This window comes from Populus euphratica, unplaced genomic scaffold, assembly GCF_000495115.2.
Source record: "Populus euphratica unplaced genomic scaffold, PopEup_1.0 scaffold238.1, whole genome shotgun sequence".
Classification (NCBI taxonomy): domain Eukaryota; kingdom Viridiplantae; phylum Streptophyta; class Magnoliopsida; order Malpighiales; family Salicaceae; genus Populus; species Populus euphratica.
The window spans coordinates 191,400-215,901 of NW_011499989.1; the positions used below are offsets into that span (position 1 = coordinate 191,400).

A 24,502-nucleotide genomic window follows, 5' to 3' on the forward strand; every position below is an offset into this window, starting at 1 on the left:
TCCTAACAACAATACCTCTTCAGGAGGCATAAAAAGCTCATCATCACCTCAACATCGTGCCCCCCGACATATATAAAGGGGGTCTTGATAACCATGGCCTTTACTTACCAATTTAATTAGATCAAACAATGTTGGTCATTAGTTACCACTAATGCCATTAGTCTTTATACCATGGTAGACTAATCAAACAATGTTGATCATCAATAACTATTAATGACATTAGCCTTCACACCTTAGCAGACTAATTAAACAATATCATATATTAATAACCATTAAGGCCATTAGTCTTTATACCATGACAGACTAGTCAAACAATGCTGGTTATGAATAACTATTGATGTTATTAGTCTTCACATAATGGTAAATTGATCAAATAGTATTGGTCATCAGTAACCATGGATGCCATTAGTCTTCATACCTTGGCAGACTAAATAATGCAGATCATTAGTAACCATTAATGCCATTACTCTCTATATCTTGATAGACTAATCAAACAATGTCGACCATTAGGAACCACCAATGCCATTATTCTTCACACCTTAACAAACTAATAAAACAATGTTGATCATTAGTAACCATTAATGCCATTATTCTCCATACCTTGACAGACTAATCCAACTTTACTCTTAAACCTCTTATATCAAGTTCTCCACATGTTTCTTGGTAACATACTCAACACATGATTCCACTTCAACCACAATCATATTCATCATAATAACTTACATATCTCACTGGGTTGCCCTAACCTAAAAATCTTCATATTAACCTCATTCTTTACCCAATATCTCTTTATATTTATATTTATACAATTTCTCCGTCTTGAATCTAGATATAAATCATAACATTGTATTTTTATTATCTTTTTTTGAATACCATGCACACCCATTATTCTTTGTATACTCACTTTTACAACCACGTATAACACTGCCCATTTCAAATGCCTATTTTTTTTTTTACTAATAGGTGTGACATTTCACTTTTGGAATCCAATGTCCATGTTATGAATGCATAATTTCACTTCATCATGTCTGCATACATTTTGATTTTATAAATTGATACCTTTTCCACTTCTACTGATATAACTTATCTATATCATTTTGGTTACAATATTTATCATCATGTTTTGACTTTTCACATTAAACACCCATACAAATATTGTCTTCCACTATCTCATATCACAACCAATGCATACTTTGCATTTTTTAATATTCATTAACTTGTCCTTTTCATAACTTGATTATTTCATTACTTAGAAACAATACTATAAGAAATAAAAACTAGAAGGTGAGTCATTTATGATTAGAATTGCATTGAGTTTACAAGTCAAAAAAGATGATTTGAAGCAATAAAAAAAGAATATTTTTCATTTGACATACCACATCAGAAATAAGGATGAAAAGTATTAGCCTTTAATGCATTTATTGCCTTCATATAGATATGAGAGAAAGCATCCTAGACCTTGGTATGAAAATTTAATTTATAACTGAAAAGTTGATGTGCCTATTCATATACATGGGAGTAAAGAAATTTCAGTCAAGAATGTGACTTTTCAGATATGTTAGTGAGGTTAACTTATACAAAAAAAAAAAATGGTCACGATGAAAGAAAATGGTGAGTTAATTAATAAGAAAAAAAAGAGAGAGGCCTTTTATGAAGATAAGAAAATAGACTATTAAAGGGAAAACAAAGTATAAGATCTTTTATGCAAGATGGAGTGTTGTAAAGAATTTTTTTTATACTATCAAACCTATGTAAAATAGTGTTGTTGATTCTTTGTTACAGGAGTATGTGGATGTGTTACCCATAGATGGTGTTCTTATAAATGATGTTGGGAAGAATCTTTTTGAAAAAAGGTGGAAGGATGAGAATCAGTAAGCAACACCACATGATCTATTACATGTGTCAATTAGGCCAATTACAAGGTTAAAGACCAAGAATATTAAATAGGTTTTCAGTATAATTCTTTCAAGTGACCTGTCCATTTATGAAATTCAAAGATTCTTCAAAATGGTCTAATTCTTCTAAGGTCCGTTTCTTTTGAAAAAATCAAATATTTTTCAAATTAGTTATTTTATAAAGGGACAAACTCAAAAATGTTTTTCTTGAAAATGGTTACTTCATAGAGTGATGAATTTAAAGGATTTTTTTTTAATGGTTAATTTATAGAGGGACTAACTCAAAGCGATTTTCATTTTAAAGAGAGATCAATTAGAAGTGATCTTAAAATTTGAACGTTTTATAAAGTAATCATGAAGTATTTTTTTTTATTTTTATAAATTCACTCATTTTAAAGAAAGATAAACTCAAATTGATTTTGAGATTCTATCACTTTAAAGAGAGTTGAGCTTAAATAAAATCTCAATCAAACCTTTTGAAACTTGACACAACCAAAAGATTGATATTTTATCTCAAGTGTAGGAGTTTCGAAGTAATAAATAACTCGGTAAGACCGAGGTTAAAAATTAAAAAATGATAAAAAAAAATATCAAGGTTAGAGAATCCACTAATGGTATTAAAAATAAATGTAAACTCTTTTTATTACTCAACTTGAAACCACACACAAAAGAGGTTCCAATCGGATGATATATCATTAATAACTCATTATAAATTGTTAAAATGATCATATTAATTATCTTATTTAAGTAACACCAAACTTTTAAATAATATTAGAAATTTATTATGCTAACTTATGTTAACAACAAATTAAGTTTTTTTCATAGCACATGTGTAGGCTGCAAAACTTAAACATTATAAAAATAAAAATAAAAATAAAGAGAGTGACATGATCAAAAGATTGATGTCTTCTCCCAAGTATAGGAGTGTCAAAATAATAAATAACCCGGCAAGACCGAGGTCGAACCATAGGGAGGTTAACTATATAATAATAATGATGATGATGATGATGATGATGAATTAAAAAGCACTTTGAGATATAACATTATTGTAAAGATTAAACAATGATAAAAATGAATATCAAGGTTAGAGAATCCACTAATAGTATTTCAAATAAGTATAGTATAAACTCTTTTTATTACTCAACTGGAAACCACACACAAAAGAAGTTTCAATCAGATGATTTGTCATTAATAGCTCATTATAAATTGTTAATATGATCATATTAATTATCTTCTTTAAGTAACACCAAACTTTTAAATATTATTAGGAATTTATGATGCTAACTTATATTAACAACAAATCAAGTTCCTTTCATAGAACAGGTGTAGGTTATACCATAAGGTTGGCTATGAAAGTAATAAGCATTTGTTGTACCAAGTGTTATGTAACACAAATCTAGATTAACTATTTAACAAGCAAGAGATTAAGAATTAGTAAGATAAAAAGATAAGACATGTTAATAACAAACTTTATTGGATATAAACATTGAAGTCCATGTTGAGTTTATATTATACATATTGTAACACCATTAGTGAAACCTTTTCACTTGACATAATAAACTTAGCTAAACATAATGAAGAAGAGAAACATAGATAAACATGATAAGAATATAATTATATAAGTATAGTAAAGGAGATGAAAGACATAAATAAGATATTAATAATGCAAAACTGAAGCATTACAAAAATATAAAGAAAAAGAGCAAGAATATGATCTTGATCTTGATCTAAAAATCAAGATACTTAAATACATGACAAATGTCTTCTTTTATAGGCCAAAATTTAGAACTATTTATGTTTCATAGAACAGGTGTAGGTTATACCATAAGGTTGGCTATGAAAGTAATAAGCATTTGTTGTACCAAGTGTTATGTAACACAAATCTAGATTAACTATTTAACAAGCAAGAGATTAAGAATTAGTAAGATAAAAAGATAAGACATGTTAATAACAAACTTTATTGGATATAAACATTGAAGTCCATGTTGAGTTTATATTATACATATTGTAACACCATTAGTGAAACCTTTTCACTTGACATAATAAACTTAGCTAAACATAATGAAGAAGAGAAACATAGATAAACATGATAAGAATATAATTATATAAGTATAGTAAAGGAGATGAAAGACATAAATAAGATATTAATAATGCAAAACTGAAGCATTACAAAAATATAAAGAAAAAGAGCAAGAATATGATCTTGATCTTGATCTAAAAATCAAGATACTTAAATACATGACAAATGTCTTCTTTTATAGGCCAAAATTTAGAACTATTTATGTGTTGACTAATTGTTGAGTGGATGACCATATCTTGACTTAGTGATAATCCTTATCTTCTTGTCTGAGCAAAACGTCATTGCTAACATCAGAATTTGAATATATTGTTTTCATGAAAGTTCTAGAAAATTGTCTCAACTTTTCAAAAGAAAAAATCAATGTATTTGGACTTCTAGAGCTCGAGATATGCGTTGAATACTGAACAGTATCTGAATTATAGTACAAATTTAGACTTCTTCATTGTTGTTACAATTTGAACTTAAAAATAGCCTTTTTGAATCTTAAACTCTTCATGAAAGTTTTAGGCCTATGTCTTAGCTTTCCATCTATATAGAGCAGACTTAAATCCAAGTTCTATAGCTCTATTTATGATCTAATAACTGAATGGTGTTCCAATTTGGAATGAATCAATACTTCTTTTCTAATATTAGCCATTTCTTTATGTTCTCAATTTCAATAGTTAAACTCATTAATTAATCTCTTGATTTATGCAATAGGTCTGCATTTAAATGAATATTTACCATAAATTAAAGGTATGTTATATTATTAAATATGTTATTATAAAACATGCTCTAGCTAAGGAGTTATTAGTACTTCAAGTGCAAAATGATGATATAAAACTTTGATAAAAATATACTTTTAAGTACTAATCAGAGAGCAAGAACATAATCTTGATTTGAAAACCAAGATGCCTAAATGCATAGCAAATGCTTCCTTTTATAGGCTAAAATTTAGAACTATTGATTTGATAACTAATTATAGAATGGGTGGCCACCTTTTGACTTGGTAACAATCCTTAATTTCTTATCTGTAGAAAACGTCATTGCTAACATTAAAATTTGAACATATAGTTTTCATAAAAGTTCTAGGAAATTGTCTCAGCTTTCCAACAAAAAAGAAAAAAATATCAGTGCATTTGGACTTCTAAAACTCGAGATATGGGCTGAACACTAAACATTGTTTAAGTTGTAGGACAAATTTGGATTTCTCTTTTGATGCTAGATTTAGATTTCCAAATGGCAGAATTAAGTTTTGGACTCTCATAATTGTTTTAGGTCTATGTCTTAGCTTTCTAGCCATATATACCAAATTGAAATCCAAGATATACAGCTCTAGATATGACCTAATAACGAATAGTGTTCCAATTTGAATTGAATCACTATTTTTTTTTCTAACCTTGGTCTTTTCTTTGTCCTTTCACTTTTAATAGTTAATCACATCAATCAATCCTTTGAATTATGAGATATGCCTACATTTAAAATAAACATTTACCATAAATTAAAGCTATCTTATATTATCAAACTTGTTATTATAAAACATGCTTAAGTTAGGGAATTTAATGATGCTTTAAGTGCAAAATGATGATTTAAAACCTTGATAAAAATACACTTTTAAGTACTAATCAAAACCCAGAGGCATATTTGAATGCTCTCTCTCTCTCTCTCTCTCTATATATATATATATATATAGATATATATATATATATATATATCTTTGAAGATGCTTGGTTGTGGAAACATCGATATATGGTTATTAAATTGCTTGAACTGTTCCAATGCCCTCAAAACTCTTTACGGGTTTGTCCTTCCTTATTTTTTATTCTTGATTAGTTGATGACTATGACTCATCCATTACTTAAGCCCATATTGGATCCACTTATCAATACTCCCCAGGTGTAATGTGAGGGTATTTTTTTTTCACTACTCATAGTATGTGATGGAGTTCCCTAGATCATCATCTAGTTATTATCATTGCAAAGATTTCATCAATTTGAATTTTCCTCAGTTGATCTAGAGTGTTCATTCTTTTAGCAATCATTGAAAAGACACTTATAATTGTCATATACTATTTATAGTTTTGATAGAGTTCACCAAATTGTCAATTTATCTATTGTTGTTGCAACGGGCTTCTTCAAATTGAGTTGCCCCTAGCTGACCTACTGTGCTTATCTTTCTAGAGATCATAAAAAGAAATGCATCATCATTTTTTTGTCAAGAACTTTATAAAATTAGTTAACAAAATTTTTTCAAGAAATTATTTTTTATGTTTTAAAATCACTTTACAAATTTTACTGATTATGTTTTTGTATTCTCAAGGTTGCATGAAATTATTAAGATGTAAATTTTAAATTATTTCTTTGGTCAAGATCCTAAAATATGTCTTTCAACATTAAAATATAATTTTATTGGTTTATTATTAATTATTGATAAGGTACAGATTGAGGAAGAAATATTAACTCAAAATTAAAGTTATCCATAACTTAAATAAATTTCATAGAAAAATTATATAAATAGAAAAGGATAGGTATGCACACTGATTTTTTAATAATAAAAAAAAGTTTTTTTTATATAATATAATGTAATGATAATAAGTTTGTTGATTGGTTGTAGACCCCAAACTTCTAATCTTCTCGACCAAACTACTTTCATGTTTTATATAACTTTCAGACCTAGAAGTGTCAACTTTAATTAATCATACATACAACCTTTTTAATTCTTAGAACTTCAACAGCGGTTTTGTAATTGAGAGATTTACTTTGGTTATTAGGTGGTTTCTCAAAATAAAACAAAATTATGGTGCAAAACATGTAGACATCTACAACGAGGACCAAGAGCCTTCTTTATTATATTTATACAACAAAAATAAAAGAAACATATGAAACCAAACCAATTAACATTATACCAGATGGTATCTTATAATTGCATTCAAGCAGCAAAACTCTCTAAGAATGCTTAGAAAGCCTGCACTCACGCGGGCGACCCATAGGAAATCTCTTATAATCCGTGCAATAATTGTAAATCATGTAATATTTTTGCACCCATCTAAGGCTTCTACGACCAGTCGAATCCAGACCTTGAGTCTGCCAAGCCTTGTTTTTGATGGAGCCAGTTGTCTTCAATGAACAAGAAGACGATCCTGAAGACCATATGCACGCGTTGGCTTTGAAATTCCTGTAGTATGCTGTGAAAGGTGCCTTAGACCAATCTGCTTTCACTAGTCCACCTCTTGTCGCCCATTGATCAGCATTCCATAAGCTGGAGTAAAGTTTCATAGGTTGGTTCTTCGGGAAAGGAACTCCAATGGATTCTTGATTTTCGTACACTCTTATAGGCGTGTCATCCACTAAGAAACTAGAGATAACATGTTAGATAATTATAAGAAAACTTTTGTGAGTACTAAGCTGTGCAGCTCTTCAAGAAAATATGAACAGAAAAATTATATAGCAAAATCTTACATGATACGTTGGTGGTTCCATACAACAGAATACAAGTGAAAATCTTTTGTTGGATCAAACCAAAGGTGGAATTGTTGTTCCCTATCCCCTTTCCCTTGAGTGTACACATTAGTGTGAACAGTATAGGGTTCTCCGCTAAGGTTCCCTAAGAACTCAAAATCAATTTCATCATGGTATGGCCTTTCTGAGGATAACTGCAACAGAATGTATAGATAGCTGAGACACAAGTATACTATAAAAATAAGTCCTTTTACTCTCATGATTCATGATTCTGAGTCGAAAAAATATGTGATTAGAATCTTGATTCTAAGGTGGAAGAGTCAACAAGCGGACTTACATAGTAAGCAGTGACAGAACCAGCAGAGTTACCACCAACAAGCTTGATCTGCATATCTATCCTTCCGAAGAGATACCCGTTCTTGGATTGAAAGCCAGAGCCGGAGACCTTATCAAGTGTAAGAGACAGAACGTTTCCTCCACTGAGTATCTTAGCACGATCATCACCCCATGTTAGGTCAACTTCTTGATTGAAATTACCAGCTGAAGCCGCCATGAAAGAAGCCATAAAAAGAGAAAGCAAGAACACTATTACCGGAAAAACATAAATTTCCATCTTGAAAGATGCAAAATGTGCTGTAATTAATTAGATTGGTGGACTGGTTAAGTTGCATTAGAGAACTTTATATAGTGGCATGGCATAGAGAAGAATTATATATGAAGCTTGAAGTGGACTCGATCCCAAACTACAGAAGGATTAGAGCTGGAAATAGAACACGTTAAGCTAAGAAGTTTTATGTGTTAAGTTATTTGAGAGATTCTTACAATTATTTACTAATTTTTGAAGCCGCATCTGCAAAGTTTATGCTAAGCAACTAATGCATTTTTTTCAAGCATATTAACCTTGTTTTATTCTATGAGGAGATTAAGGTGATCCTTATATATATATATATGTAAGAATCACCTTAATCTCCTCATAGAATAAAACAAGGTTAATTTAAGTGTGTTACAAAAGGGCTTTCTGTGTGCTGTAGAAGAAGGAGAAGAATAACGGGAATGTCAATAAAAGCCAAGATGAGCTGGATCTCGTATATCTCCAATCTGTTCTTTATCAACATATAATATAGCATGATTGGGCTGGGTATCGTAGAAAAACAACTTTGCTTTGGACTCTTAAAAGAATAAAAAGAAGGCTTAAATAACTAGGCAAGGGAACATGGAACTCAAGAATACACGTGAGTTTGGTTTCTTTCTTTGTATGGAAAGGTGATGATGTAAAAAAATAAAAATAAACACTCTTAAAGAGGTGTTTTTTTTCCAAAACTAGAGGATGGTTTGGATGGTATATGATGTTGGGCTTTAGGTGACTGAAACATCTGCAAAACAGCCTTCAATATTTAAGAAAGTGCTGATAATAAAGGAAAATAGCATTAGAGACTGTTGTAAATGTTTGCAGAGAGCAAAGTTGAAAGAAGAAATGATTGTTTATCAGAATACAGTAAAGAAAAACATGTTGCTTTACATTAGGGTTCAAAGGCTGTTTATATATAGCTTTGAACCCAAGTAGGTTTGTTCATGGAAGGATAGGATGATTAATGTGGTTGTCATCTATTATTTTGGACTTCTTGAAAATATTGAATTTCCCAAATATTATACACAGGGGTGGAGTTCTGGGATATAATATAAATATACATAAATTATTTTTTAACATTAATCATTAACTTTTTTTATATATAAATTTATCAATATAAATTAAATTAAATTAAAAATACATAAAAATAAAAATAAAATACGCTATCAAAGTTGCATCTTTCGTTGTTTTGTAGAATAGAATTCATTTATAATCGAATCTGAATCAATATCTTCAATAAAATCTTGTTCAATATAAATCATAATAGAATCTGTTAAGAACTAAACACGGTTTTAACATGATTCATTATTAAAAATAACCGCTATGTAGTGGAAGTGCAGACAACGTTAAAACAAAACGAATCAACTTATCAATCAAATAATAGTGGTATGACTTATTTGTTTCAACTAATCTTCTAAATAATTCAAAAATGATAAACATATTCTGAAAGCTCTTGTTATAAATTACATCAATTTGATAATACTTTAGTTGAGATCTCAAATAATATATCTCTTATTCATTGAAATCTTTAGGATAAAATTTCTCAGTAAGCTTGGAAATAACATCAACTTTAAATGATTTAAAGTTGTCATTAGATTCTAAAGTATATGTAAGTACAATTTATATTTTTTTATTTAAATTATTTTATAGAATTGAAATTTGTTTTCAATTTCATACCCTTTCAATTTTTTTAATTTATTAGATTTGATTTTCATTCTTTTATTACTATTTATTTTATTTGGTTTTTTTTTTGCGATTTTATCCTCCATTTTTTATTGTTATGCTTTTAAACCTTGACAAGTTTTTAAAATTAATATATATATATATATATATGTAATTTCATACTTTAATATTGATTTGAGCTTCTTGGTTGAGCCTGAATTTAGGATTTAACAAGTTGAGAATTGAAACATTAATCTAGGTTTAGGAGATTTGTTTGGGTTTATGTTATTAATTTTATATTTTTTTTCCAGATCTATCCTTCAACATTTAATTGAAGTTGTTTTTCTTTTAAAGCATGGGAAAAAACTCAAAAATTAAGTTGTTTTTTTTTTTTAAGTTTACAATGCAAGATAATTGAAATTTTTGTTAAAAATAATTATAAAAATAATTTAGTGTTTGACAAAAAATATGATAGAACTCCATTTGCTTTTTGGTAAGTTAAAACCAAACTTAATGAATATTTTATTTCTTAGCTTTTGTTCTTGAAAGCATGCTTCTTTACTAACACTCTATAATAAGAGTTGCCACTTGGGAGTTCTTCCAGTGAGTGCCAACTTTTCTTTTCAAACTTTCACCATCCTTGAAAACAGGAGAACGGAATAGGCCAAAAGGGTAATGTCGGAGCCTCTACGTAACTATGGATTTTTATGATTTTTTTTTTCACTTGGGCTACAACCCATCTCAACCCTTTAAATACCTCCGCCCTTGATTATACACGTAATTAAAACTATAAAATAAAATTATTTAGGAGTTTCTAAAATCTAGTTAGACAGATCTATAGTTGTTTATGGATTTATTACCTGAAAACTTGATCTTCATCGACTTTAAATAATTTTTTAAAGGTTAGGTTGTGGCAAACCACAAGCATTTCAATTATCGGACCGGTAATGATAATCCACACGAACCATCTATGAAAAATCTTCTAAATTTTTATTTAAGAGAGAGGGGTTGATATGCCCATAATGCTAGCTCTAATTTTGTGTTTTTGTAGTTTTTCTATTTAACGGACAACAACATCTAAAATAAGATGCATGACGTACTATTTATAGAGAAAAAACCCTATAAATTGGTAAAATATCAATTTACCCTTGAATAATATTCATATATTAATTTAGAAAAAATTTAGAAATTAACTCAATCAAGTCCTTACTTGATTTTTCTAGGTTTAGAAATATAATCCATGTGTTAACTATATTCTAGTTCTAGTTTCTAAAATATATTTTAATCAAATTATACTTAATTAAATCATCATAGTATAACTTATGATTAGTGGTTCTTAATGTGTGTAACTCATTAGATTCCTAATATGTTGACCCAAATATAAATTATAATTATAATTAAATAGAATTAATTACATTAAACAATTGATTAATTTATATTTGAAGATCAAATGCATCGTCTAACAATATGTCATAATCTCTCAAATATTAGAAAAATCATTAGTGGTTTTACTAACCTTTTAGTGACCGATTTCTTAGTGTAATTAGTATCTTTTCATCAATAATATTTTGATTTAACAATAAAGTATGAAGTATGTCTACCATGTTAAATCATATTTGTTCTTTATATAATAGTAATTAATCATTTGAATCAGACTTAAAACTCTTTTCAAACATCATTCTACCTTGGTCAATGAGTTTTCAGTTAATATGATTTGAGAATAGATAAAATATTTTCCTTAATTCACCTAGGGTAATGAATCCTTTCTTGATCAACCAAGGAGAATAGATAAAATATTTTTCTTAATTCACGGTAATGAATCTTTTCTTGATCACCCAAGTACCTTTATATAATTCATATTGTACCCAATCTCCACCCTTTCATTACATCGATTAAGATAACATGTAACAAAATCTAAGCATAACATTCTCTATATAAGATAACTTAATAATTTCAAGTCTAGGAATCACTCACGCAATTGTCACATGAGCTTTTCCATAAACATAAGTGATCTCTTGATATGAAATTCTTATACGGGTCAGTTCAGTGTACGTGTCTTATGACAAGAACTTACATATTAGTTATAGGTATTTTTTATACTTTAGCTTATGAAAACAATTATTTTCTTTTATAAAAGAAAGAACATAATATGTATTAGTCTTTATGGCTATAATGAATGTTCAGTATTTAAGAGAGAACATACCAGGAACATTTTAGGAATAATGCTTTGATGCAATAAGATTCTCATAATTATAACTTTATGATTTCTTTTGTAAAATATTTTTTTTATTCCATGGACTTTATCTTTACTGTAGATTCATTAATCTAATATTACATGAATATTAAAGATAAATTAGGTCTTTATTAATAATAAATATGTATTTATATGAATATAATAATATCACGTATAATCAACTAATTGGTTGCAGGACATATTAAACTAACAATGTCTCATTTACACTAAAGTTAATCACTCATGTATCTAATATTATATTACTCTATGTAGCATTAATGTTTCTGCATGGATAGTGATTTAGTAGGAGGATCTTCTAGATGCTCTTAGGTGAGTTCTGGTTTTATCTTTACATCTTTCATTTCATTGATTTTTAAAATCAAATGAAATTTTTTAAGTACTTATCTGGATCATTGATAAGATCTTGGTTCTATTGTTGATGTAATGACTCTATTATCATCACAATACTGGGTAACTAGATCAACAATGCTAGGAACGAACCGAGTTTATTGATGAACGTTTTTATTCGAAAACTACTTTGTTTCCTCAAACATGGAGGTATACTCTTATTCGGTTATAGAATCAGTTGTGCTCTCTTGTTTGAAACTCTTTCAATTTTGAACACTACCATTTAAAGTAAAACATATATTGATTGATATTTACTATTTTCAAATATTTCATTGAAAAAATCCTTATTCAAACATTTCTAAACTTCTAGTTTATCTTTTTCAATGATGGATTTTATAGTCAAGTATAGGATACCATTTCCATCATATCTCTCTCATTATGTGTTTTAGAACACATGTCTTTGGAGGTTTCATGCAAAATAAATGAGAATCCAATCTTAGATATTTTTTTCATGCTAAGTTATTTTTGTATGTAATCTATATGTATGGATTGCCACAATTGAAGCAAGTATCTAGATCTATCTTTATATCTAATATATAGGTTGCTTCTTTCAATTTTCTTTTTGGGGAATTCTTAGACAACCAAAACTTCACTAATTAAAGTAAATATATGTCTTTTCTTAAAAATAATATTCTTTTACATATAATATTAGAAAAACAACATCACTCTCACTAACCTTTTGTAAACACAAGGTTTATCCATATTTTTTATCATCAAAATTGGATATTCCTACTCCTTAAAGCTACCATAGCATATTTGTACATTGCCTATCATGTTAGTCTTTCTCTTAAAGACTCATTTAGATTTGTAGCGGCATGCTTGCCTTTTAGATGATGGTGAAAAGGAATTTTGAGTTTAATCATAAAAATTATGATTATAAAATTCAGGAGTTGTCATCTAATATTATGGTTACTAGAAAACCTAATGGTCTGTGAAAGTTTAGGTAAGAGACTGATTGTGCAAGTGAAAGACACATCATCCTTAGTACACCATACCTAAGATAAACTGCATTGTTGTTTGATTGTTATTCTAAATCGTGTTTCTGTCAGTTGGTCTTATCTAATATTCAAGACAGATCTCTCTTTGTAAGGAAATCTCTACTTTATTTGGTTAAATCTTAACTATTATAAGGGCCAAACTTATTTATTTCTTGGATATATCTAAGTCCTAACATTCTAAATGAAAAACTAATTATAATAGGAATTTTTGTATATTGGTCAAACTCTAATGGATAATCATAAATTGGTTACGATATTCATTTTATATTTTTTAAAACATGATAAAAAGATTTTATCTCTTTAGAATATATGTATGAAAAATTTTTAGGTTTTAGACATATGCATGAAAACAAAAAAAAAATTATTTTTCAAAAGAAGAAATTCATTCAAATATTTTTTTTATTTTTTTAAAGTTTCAAAGAAAACTGATTACTATTAATAATGGATCTATATCTTACAATGTAAATATATAGGCCGATATTATGAAAAATTATCGAAAAAACATGCAAGGGACCCATAAATATTTTTAAAATGCCATCTAAAAATTTTAAAGTTTATTTATATATTTTAAAATTATTATATTATTAAATATATTGGGCTAGACCCAACCCAACCATTTAGGCAGGGCTGAAACAGGTCTAGCCCGACTTAGTCAGATTTGGTTTATATGGCTAAAAAACTAAGACATATGCATAAAATATTCATGGAAAAGCAAGACTCGATTCTGCTATTTGAAAGTCCAAATCTTAGCAACAATGAAAAAGTCAGAATCTGTCTTATTTGAAAGTCCAAATCTTAGCAATAATGAAAAAGTCAGAATCTGTCCTATAGCCCAAACATTGTTCAGTGTTCAGTCTATATCTTGAATTCTAAAAGTCCAAATACACCGAATTTTTATGTGTAAGAAAGCTGAGAAAATTTGCTAAAACTTTCATGAGAAAAGTTTGTTCAAATTCTGATATTAGCAATGATGTTTTGTTCAGACAAGAAGATAAGGAGTGCTACCAAGTCAAGATGTGGCCACCCACTCAACAATTAGTCATCAAATTAATAATTTTAAATTTTGGCCTATAAAAGAAGACATTTTCCATGCATTTAGGCATCTTGGTTTATTATTGCTGTTGTTGTTATTGTTTTTGTTGTTGATAATTTATAGAATTAATCTTTCTGTGATTCGACCCCGATCTTACCGGGTTATTTATTCCTTCGATACTCCTGTATATTTATTTCTTCGATACTCTTGTACTTGTGAGAAGACATCAATTTTTTGATCATGTCATAAGCCATTAGGTTAGTGTGTGTTTTGTAATGGCTCAAATTAATTAAAAATCATTTAATTTGACTTAAATTAATTCTTAAATATAATTAAACTTTGAATTTGGTCCATAATTAAATCAAATTGACATATTAAAAATCTAATTATGTCCTTTGGCTTAATTTTTATGTAGATTTGTTTAATAATTATTTAATGTAACATTTAATCTGTATTGTCTCTCTAATTTCTGATACAATGAGGCATGATTAAACTCGTGATTCCATTAAAAATTATAGCTTGATTTTTCTATACATTTGAAATCTTCCTCAGCCTGCTTTTGCCAAATTTCCATCCTTCTTACCATTATTTTTTATTTTTTATTTTAAAAGGAAAAAAGGTAAAATTTAGGTAATAACCAAAAAATAGATTTTGACAAAATCCATTGAGTTTTTATCCATTTAGGTGGATCAACCAAGATCTAGACTTGGTAGTACATAAAGTCTATAGTGTTAAGTCATTTTTTAGAATAAATATCATATATTACTTCCAAGTAATTGGTAGACTTATAAATTATTAGCAACACGTTATTCACATCTTCTATAAGAGGTCCTTATCTCATTGATGTATAACATGTCCTAACAAATTATTAGCAACACGTTAAAACAGTGTTGTTTTGGCCAATTACATTTTAGTTCTTTGATGTGTGATTTATTCCTAATTACATTTCTATTGGCTCCAAACTTTTCATTTTATTCAATTTTACCTCTAATGAACGTCAATTCAAGCCCTATATTTCATAGCCTTTGCCCTTTGGTTTTTGGTTTTAGATTTATGCAATTTGACTCTTGATTTATCAATAAACTTCCAATTTCTTTAATTTGACCCTTGATTTGGCAATTTCAGTTTCTCTATTTACACGTCTTTTTTAGTTTGGTTTTTGGTTTTAGATTTCTTCAATCAAGTCCTTAATTGGCCATCAAACTTCAATATTTATACAATTAAGCCCGTGATTTGACCAAATCAACCCTTTAAATTATAATTTGACCCTTGAACTTTAATTTATTCCATTTAAAGTCCAAATTGACAAAAAAAAAATTTCTTACAATCAAACCCTCCATAAATTCAATTAAACCTTTAATAAAATTTAATTGAGTCCTTAAACATATGATTTTGGACTTTTCTTCCTTAAACTGAATTTTCTTTATCAATAGAGCCTTTAATAGTAAAAAAAATATATCATTAAATTTTAATTTTTTTTATTTTTGAACTTCCTCAGCCAATTTTTGGTCATTTTATGAACATTTTGGTATCATCTTCTCACTGCTATTATTTTTTTTATTTTCTTCCGAATATATTTTTTGTTTTTTTGTTTTTCTTTTTTGCGTAGGGACCCAAAAATAGGTAACACACACAATTGCAAATGTGAAAACTACTTTTGGTATGCAATACCCAAGAACAATGTAAAGTAGTAAGGTAGTTTTCAATTATAAACATACCTGAAATAAAAGCTCCATTAAGCTTTTTTGCATTCACGGCTGCAAGGTACTCCTTGTAATTTCTCCTCTAATGTCCTTCCTTATCATAATGATGACAAGTGCCCTTGTCTTTCTTGATGCCCTTAGTAGGTTTATTTTCTTTAGAGACAACACCCTTATTTTTTTTATCCTTCTTCTTAGACATTATAGAAGATTGAATAAAAAGAACTAAACATTTTTCCTTCTTAAAGGCCATTCTAGCAATCTTTAGCATAGCAAGCAATTCTTACAATATATTATCCAACTTCATCCGATATTTCATAATGAATTGTAAATTTTTTTAGGGTAATTACTGCAAAACAAAGCCAACACTTAACTCATAGTCTATGAAAAAACCTTATTGGCCTAATTTCTCAGTATAGCCAATTATTTTCGAAACATGGGTGTTCGCTGAAGAATCCTTTGTCATTTTACAGCGGAACAATTCCTTAGAGTTCTCATAACTCTCAATCCTAATGGCGTCATCAAACAATTCTTTAAGATGTATAATTATAGTATGAACATCCATATTCTCATGTTACCTTTGAAGTTTAGGTGATATACTGGTTAACATCATACATGCAGTCTGTTCATCATCATTAACATGATGTTGATGTTCATTTCTAACTTCTTCTTGAACATTCTTTACAAGGGAATTTGAAATTGGATTTTCAAAAATATATAACCTTGTTTTTTCTTACATGAGAATAATTCTTACATTTCAGTTTTAATCTAAGAAATTTAGTCTAGTCAATTTGTTAGCATTAAATATGCTTCGTAGGGATATGTTACTACTCATTTTGATCTACCAATTTATTTATATAAAGATAATGAGTATTAGTTTCATGCATACATATTTATATCCAAATTTAGACATGGATTTTAATTGTAATTTGATCTCCCACTATTTTCTTGCAAATTAGTAGCCCTCCCTATTAATTTAAGAAATCTCACTTAGATTTTCATAATGAGTTAGGATCCCATTTAATTTATTCAACTTTGAGTGACTCAACAAATTAAAATAAAATAAATTAGATGAATCACATAGTTTATTAATCACATCTCTATGTGATTCCTAGATCAGTTATGTGACAACTCTTTATCTAAACATATCTTATATGTTTTGCCTAACTCATGCCTCTAACCTTGTATGATCATAAGTAACTCATCCAAATCATATAGGTTAGTTGAGTATAACTCAATTTTATAGTATTAAACATATTCGAATAACGGTAACCTTGGGTGACTCAACAAGTTATTCATGAATAAAACTCTGGTTATATGCATATAAAATTAAAAAACAACTTTTCATATTCTCAACATGTACTTAATATTTTAATGAAGGATTTAATAATTAAACAGGTCTTATTAAAAACAGGCATAACAAATACATATTTCATACATAACAATAACAATATATATATCATCCACCCCTGGCATGACATTTTAATTGAATGATTAAGGACATATTTAAGTTAATTCCCTCGAGTTATTAAAAGGAATTAGTAGTCAAATTCTAAGTACCTGTAAGGAATTAGTAGTCAAATTCTAAGTACCCGTAGCAAGTCTGCAAGCACTTTGGTTATAGTACTCATCACCATTTCTTTATTTATCTTGGATTACATAATAATTTTCTATCTAAATTCTTACATTTCTAAATTATATAATATTTACATAATTAATTTAAAAACCTCAAGTTACATTTGACATTCAAGAGGAATTAGATAAGAAAAAATAGACATAATGCAGGATATGCAGACCCTAATTAAAAAAATTACAATCATTCAACTATTAAATAAAAATACAATCACATTGGTCTTTAATGTCTATAACCATCCATCATGCATAATGACATATTAATGTGCATAATAAAATTATTGCATGTTTCGATTCTAATTATTGGCTTTATGTGTAATTTTTATTAAAATAATATTTCTAACATTTAGAAATATTAAATCAAATCCAATTTTATAATTTCCCAAACAAACAAAAATAACATAATTTCCATGAAAAAAAATTTTAAAAAAATTTAATAAGAAACTTAATCACATTAAAAGTCTTATTAACATCCTGAAGTATTTTAGTATTAATTAAAATAAAATGTTTTGGCTTAAAAAACTCTTTATTTTAGAAAAACCAATTTTCTAAATATTATCTAATTAAACCATTTAATTAAATAAATCTTAATCCTATTAGGATATCATAGAACTCAAAAAACTAAATTAAAAATTTTAATTCAATCCTAATCTAATTAGGAAAATTAATTCTATAATTAATTTAATTAATGGTTTCAATAGTAATATAAAATTATTATTTTATACATAGAGTCCTAAAACTATAATTTCAACACCAGATATCAATTTATTTCCTAAATAATATACATATATTAATTCAAGACAATTTTAGAATTAACTTAATCGAGTCTTTACTTGATTTTTCTAAGTTTAGAAATATAATCCATGTATTAATTATATTATAATCCTTAATTTCTAAAATATATTTTAATTAAGTCATACTTAATTAATCATCCCAGTTTAATTTCTAACTAATGTTGTTAATGTGTATGTCTCACTAGGTTTTTAATATATTGGTCCAAATATAAATTCTATTCTAATTCTAATTAAATAAAATTAAATAAATGAAAAAATTAATTTATTTATATTTGAAAATCAAGTGCATCATCTAGTAACGTGTCATGATCTCATAAATATTAGAAAAGTCATTAGTGATTTGACTAACCTTTAGTGACCAATTTATCATTGTAATTAATATTATTTCATCAATAATATTCCAATTTAACATTAAAGCATAAAGTATGTCTATCATGTTAAATCGTGCTTGTTCTTTATATAATTATCATTGATCATTTAAATAAAATTTAAAATTCTTTTCAAATCTTATTCCATATTGATCAAGGATTTCTCAATCAATATTGTTTGAAAATAGATGGAAATTGTTTTTCTAATACACCAAGGGTGATGAATTCTTCTTTAATCACTTAAGTACATTCATGTGGTTTATGGTATATCCAATGTCTGTTCTTTTATTACCTCGATTAAGATAACATGTAACAAGATTAAAGTATAACATTATTTATATAAAATAACTTAGTGATCTCAAGTTTAAGGATTACTTACACAAACGTCATGTAAGCCTTTTCACAGACATATGTGATCTTTCCATGTAGAATTCTCATGCAACTTAGTTTAGTAAACATGTCTTATGATAAGAACTTATATAGTAGTTCTAGATATCCTTTATACCTCAGCTTATGAAAACAATTGTTTCATTTCATAAAGGAAATAACATAATTTCTATTAGTCTTTACAGCTCTAATAAATATCCAATATTTAAGAGAATATCGACAACGAACATTTTAAAAACTATGCTTTGATGTAATAAGAATCCTATAATTATAACAATTTTATAATTTTCTTTGCAAAGTATTTTTTTCCCCATGGACTTTATCTTTACTCTAAATTCATTAATATAATATTATATTATTAAAAATAAATTAAGCCTTTATTAATAATCAATATTTATTTACATGAATATAATAATACCACGTGTAACAACCAATTAGCTATAGGGCATATTAAATTAACAGGAGAAAACATTTTAAAGTGACTACGACGCTCTATAAAAGCTACCCTTTTTCTTTGTTATATAGCTATATATCATTGATGAAGATAGCAAAACCAACTTTTAAGAACACATGGCTAGGAAGTGTGCCTTCATTTAATACATATCTATTTTATCCTTATGGTTGTTAATGAGTAGATCAGATTTTATGTAGCAAGAATTCATATGGAGTAATAGTTAGCTTTAAGATGTAGCTGTCAAGTTCGAGGTAGGGCTTGTATAGGATTTCAATGTGTTTTTTTATCTCGGGATGTTTTCTTATTAAGCTTTAGCGACTCCTCAAGTCTAGCTTGATGATAAGTGTCGTGGACTTGTTGAGTTATTAGGGTTTTTAGAGGCTTTGAAATTTCTAAATGAATTTTATGACCCATCATGGCTTTATACTTATGTTTCTAGTAAGACTTATCTCAAGTTTTAAGATATAGGTCATATGAAGTAGTATTTAGATTTAAGGTATAGCTATCAAGTTCGAGGTTGGGCTTGTATAGGATCTCAATGTGTTTTTTGTCTCGGGGTGTTTTCTTATTAACCTTCAGCGACTCCTCAAGTCTAGCTTGATGATAAGTGTTGTAGACTTGTTGAGTTATTAGGGTTTTTAGATGCTTTGAAATTCCTAAATGAATTTTATGACCTATCATGACTTTATACTTATGTTTCTAGTAAGACTTATCTCAAGTTTTAATATATAGGTCATATGATTGGGGGTGTAGACCTTAGGCACATTAGTTTCCCTCCAATTTTTTATGGTATGGCTAGCATAAAAACTTTACCCATTATGAGATATGTTATGCCTCATTTCACATTCAGTGGTGGTGTGTGTTTCCCCTATACATTCCTTTATCTTTTTTATATTCATTCAAAGTGATCCTTGCGAGTCTTTTCATATATGTCACTTGATTATGGTTTGTTATTACATTAACAATCTTATCATTTTATCTCCCTAGAAGCCTTATTATGATAGAGCATATACTAAAAACCTAGAGGCTGGCATATAGATGCATAAAAGAAAGCCAATAGTTAGTGTTTTTTAAAATTCTAAATATATATCATCCATCTACTATGTGTCTCACTAATATGTTGAGTTTCTCAAAATTCTTAGATATAGCGAAAATGATAATTTATTTATTTTTTTAAAAGTTGAAGGATCTCATTAGATAATCTTAAGACTGTTTATGATTTTTATTAAGATTACTTGAAGACTAGATCTTTTTTTAAGGTTTGATCAACTTTGTCTAAGCTAGATTGTCGCAAACTACAAATTATTCAAATATCCATCCTCTAATTATAATCCACATAAACCACAACTAAAAAAATATCATAAAATCAATTTAAAAGAGGAAGATCATTATGCATTTGAGTGCTAGCTCTTTTTTTTGTGTTTTAAGTGTTTTTATATCAAATATTCTATATGATATCTTTGTATCTAACCACATCATATCTTCATCAAAAAATATAAGGCATAATAGTCTATTATAAGAAAACCTGATAACCCTATAAATGAAAAAATATCACTTTTCCACCTAAAAAACTATCATATATATATATATATATATATATATATATATATATATATATATTATTTCAGAATAATGTTAGAAATTTACTTAATCAAGTCTCTATTTAATTTTTTTAGGTCTAGAATTTAAATCTCTTGTACTAATTACATTTTAACTCTTAATTTCTAAAACTTATTTACAATCAAGTCATATTTGATCAATCATCTCTTAATATGTGTGATCCATTGGGTTCTCTAATAATTTGGTTAAAATATAAATTACAATCTTAAATAAAATAAGATTAAATAAATTAAATAATTTACTTTATTATCAATTTAATGAATTGATTGATTTATATTTCAAGATTAAGTACAATGTCTAGTAACTTATTATCATCTCTCAAATATTAAAAAAGTCATATGTGATTTAACTTAACTCCTGAGTTACTAGTTTCTCAGTATAATTATTATCACTTCATTAAAAATATTTTGGTTTAGACATTATAATATGGAGTGTGTATATTCTGTCAAATTATATTTATTCTTAACACCATAGTCATTGATTTTATGAATAAGATTTGAAAATCTTTTTACATCTCATTCCACCTTACGCAAGAATTTCACGAATAATACAATTTAAGAACATATAAAACATTTTTTCTAATATATTTATGATGATAAATCCTCTCTTGATCACTCAAATACTTCCATATAGTTTATGTTATATTTTATATCTTTTTATTTATTACCTTTTATTAGCACAACATATAGTTAAAATCAAAGCATAATGTTCTTTACATAAGATAACTTAGTAATTTCAAGTCTAAAAATCACTTATACAACTATTATGTGAGTTTTTTCATAAATACAAGTGATCTTTCTATATGAGATTTTCATATGAATCAATTCAATGTACATGTCAATAACAAGCAGCTACACATTAGTTTTATATATCCTTTATAACTCAATTTATGAGAAAAAATATTTCTTTTCATAGAAAAAAACAATATAATATCTATCAGTTCATAATAAAAAGGAATTTATAAAGTTTGACTTCAATATGTTAAATATAAAAATCCATTTCCAAGTTATTCCCCCAAATTAACCTTTTTTCCTTTTTAAAATAAAAAATAATAACAATGAGACTGGCAATGAGAAAAAAACTAGTTGAGAAAGGATTTCAAATATGCATAAAATAAAGCTGTCATTTTAGACGAAGTTGAAAACCTGATTGAACCCCGTTGTGTCCAAAACTAGAGAGATAATGCAGATTCAGGATCAAGTTAAATGAAACGACGTATTTTGACCAAAACAACACCTTTTTTACCTAAATAGTAAAAAACAAAATGTGATGACATGTCATCTGGCTACTACTCATCTTCTTTATCATTTTTTTCACATGAAAACTTCTCGAGCGGCCACCTTTTTAGAGTATTTAATGATTTATCTCTCAACCAAATTAGACAAATTATACACCATCATAATAGCCTAACACTTGACCATACCCCGGTATTGTTCTTTCTTACCAATTGACACCACAACGGCCTCGCTTCAACCCTAAAATGGTCAACTCAGATAGCCTTGAGTTATCAAAATCTGACAATTCATGATAGTAACTTTGAATCAATGATTGAAATCCTTCTTGTTTAAATCGAGAGCCAATATTTTGCACTAGTAAAGATAAAATGTCTCTCTTCCTTTATAAATGTGTTGGATTCCATGCCCTGGAAGAAAGAAATTGCAAGCCAAAGTCTAAAAAGAAAAAAAAATCTATCATCCCTCCTATTTCTTTTTCTCTCTTTCATTGCCAGTTTTCTCTCACTTTCTCTATCATGTCTCCATCGTTATTGACACAACCAACCACACATTAATGTTCTCAACACTACTAGCTACCCAATTAGATCCAGCCTATTTAATAAATAAATAATATTATAATATGAAATTATTAAAAGAAATATATAAAAAAAAATTAAATTTTCAAAAGGGCATTTTAAAAATATTTGTGGGTCCTTTTACATGTCTTTTTCAATAATTTTGCATAATATTAAGTTATAAACTTACATTGTAAGATATAGATCTAGTATTACAAATACACAATTTCCTTCAAAACTTTAAAAAAAAAAAAGACAAAATTCCATTTAAAAAAGTAGTTTTTTTTTTAATGCATATAGCTAAATCCTAGAAGTTTTCTAAGCATATTTTTATAAAAACCAAAAACAAAACAAAAAATTGCATATTTCTCATTTTAAAAATGTAAAATGAATATCATAACCAGTTTATAATTATCCATTAAGGTTTGGTCACAATTTTAAAAATCCTTCACTAATGATTTTGTTCACTTTATATTTAAAGTATTAGGATTTAGCTATAGATATTAGTATATACTCTCAAATATTAAAGATACAAAATAAATATGATACTAAAATTTAGCCCTTAGAACGGTTAAGATTTAAACTGAATAAGGTGAAGACTTCTTTATAAAGGAAGATTTGCCTTAAAAATTAAACAAGATCAACAAATAAGATCATGTCTTAGAATAACCATCAAACAATAATGCAACTTATCTTAGATATGATGCACTAGAGATGATGCGTCTGTCCATTGCATAACCAACCATTTACCTAGACTCTTGTAAACTATAGATTTTTTAGTAATCATAATATTAAGTGGTGACTCCTGAACTCATAATCATAATTTTATAATTATCCTCAAACCCTTTTTTAAATCACACATCTCAAGAGGCAGACCCATCGTCTCTAATGTTACACGCGTCGCAACATTAAGCATATAGTATATAAATTAATAGAAGAAAATATATATATGAGTGAAGGTACTGTCTATTTTCAATTACTCTAATTAATATTCAGTCTTAACAATCTATCGACCAGAAATATTTAAGAGTAATATTTGATACAATAAAAATTTTATAATTATAATAAATTTATAATTTTTTTCACAAAGTATTTTTGTCCCAAGAACTTTATATTTATAATAGACTCATTAATCAAACATCAATAAATATTAAAGATAAAGGATGCTTTTAATAATAATAATAATAATGTTTTTACATGAAAAAAGTCAATACTATATGTAACCAACTGATTGAATACATGATATATACACTAACAATCTCTCACTTGTAATAAAATCAGGTGCTTATGTATTCAATACCATATCACACCATATGGAAATAATGCTTTTGTTATGATAATAGCTTAAAGAATATGTAAGATTATTTTCAATGGGTTTTTGCTT

At 27.5% G+C, this 24,502-nt stretch overlaps 1 protein-coding gene across 1 annotated transcript; it reads right to left on the bottom strand.

The window, feature by feature from the left end:
• Positions 1–6,771: 6,771 nt before the first annotated feature.
• LOC105140268 (brassinosteroid-regulated protein BRU1-like) lies at positions 6,772–8,055 on the bottom strand. The gene is made up of 3 exons (XM_011047030.1): positions 7,750–8,055; positions 7,413–7,606; positions 6,772–7,308 (listed from the first exon to the last, which is right to left on the bottom strand). The coding sequence occupies exons 1-3, from the start codon at positions 8,023–8,025 to the stop codon at positions 6,900–6,902; spliced, it is 879 nt and encodes a 292-aa protein (XP_011045332.1). The 5' UTR covers positions 8,026–8,055; the 3' UTR covers positions 6,772–6,899.
• Positions 8,056–24,502: the final 16,447 nt, after the last annotated feature.

Coding starts and splice junctions, on each gene's coding strand:
- LOC105140268 (XM_011047030.1), bottom strand. CDS start 8,025: ATGGAAATTTATGTTTTTCCGGTAATAGTGTTCTTGCTTTCTCTTTTT. Junction 7,607..7,749: donor GTTCTGTCACTGCTTACTAT/GTAAGTCCGCTT, acceptor ATTCTGTTGCAG/TTATCCTCAGAAAGGCCATA. Junction 7,309..7,412: donor TGGAACCACCAACGTATCAT/GTAAGATTTTGC, acceptor TGTTATCTCTAG/TTTCTTAGTGGATGACACGC.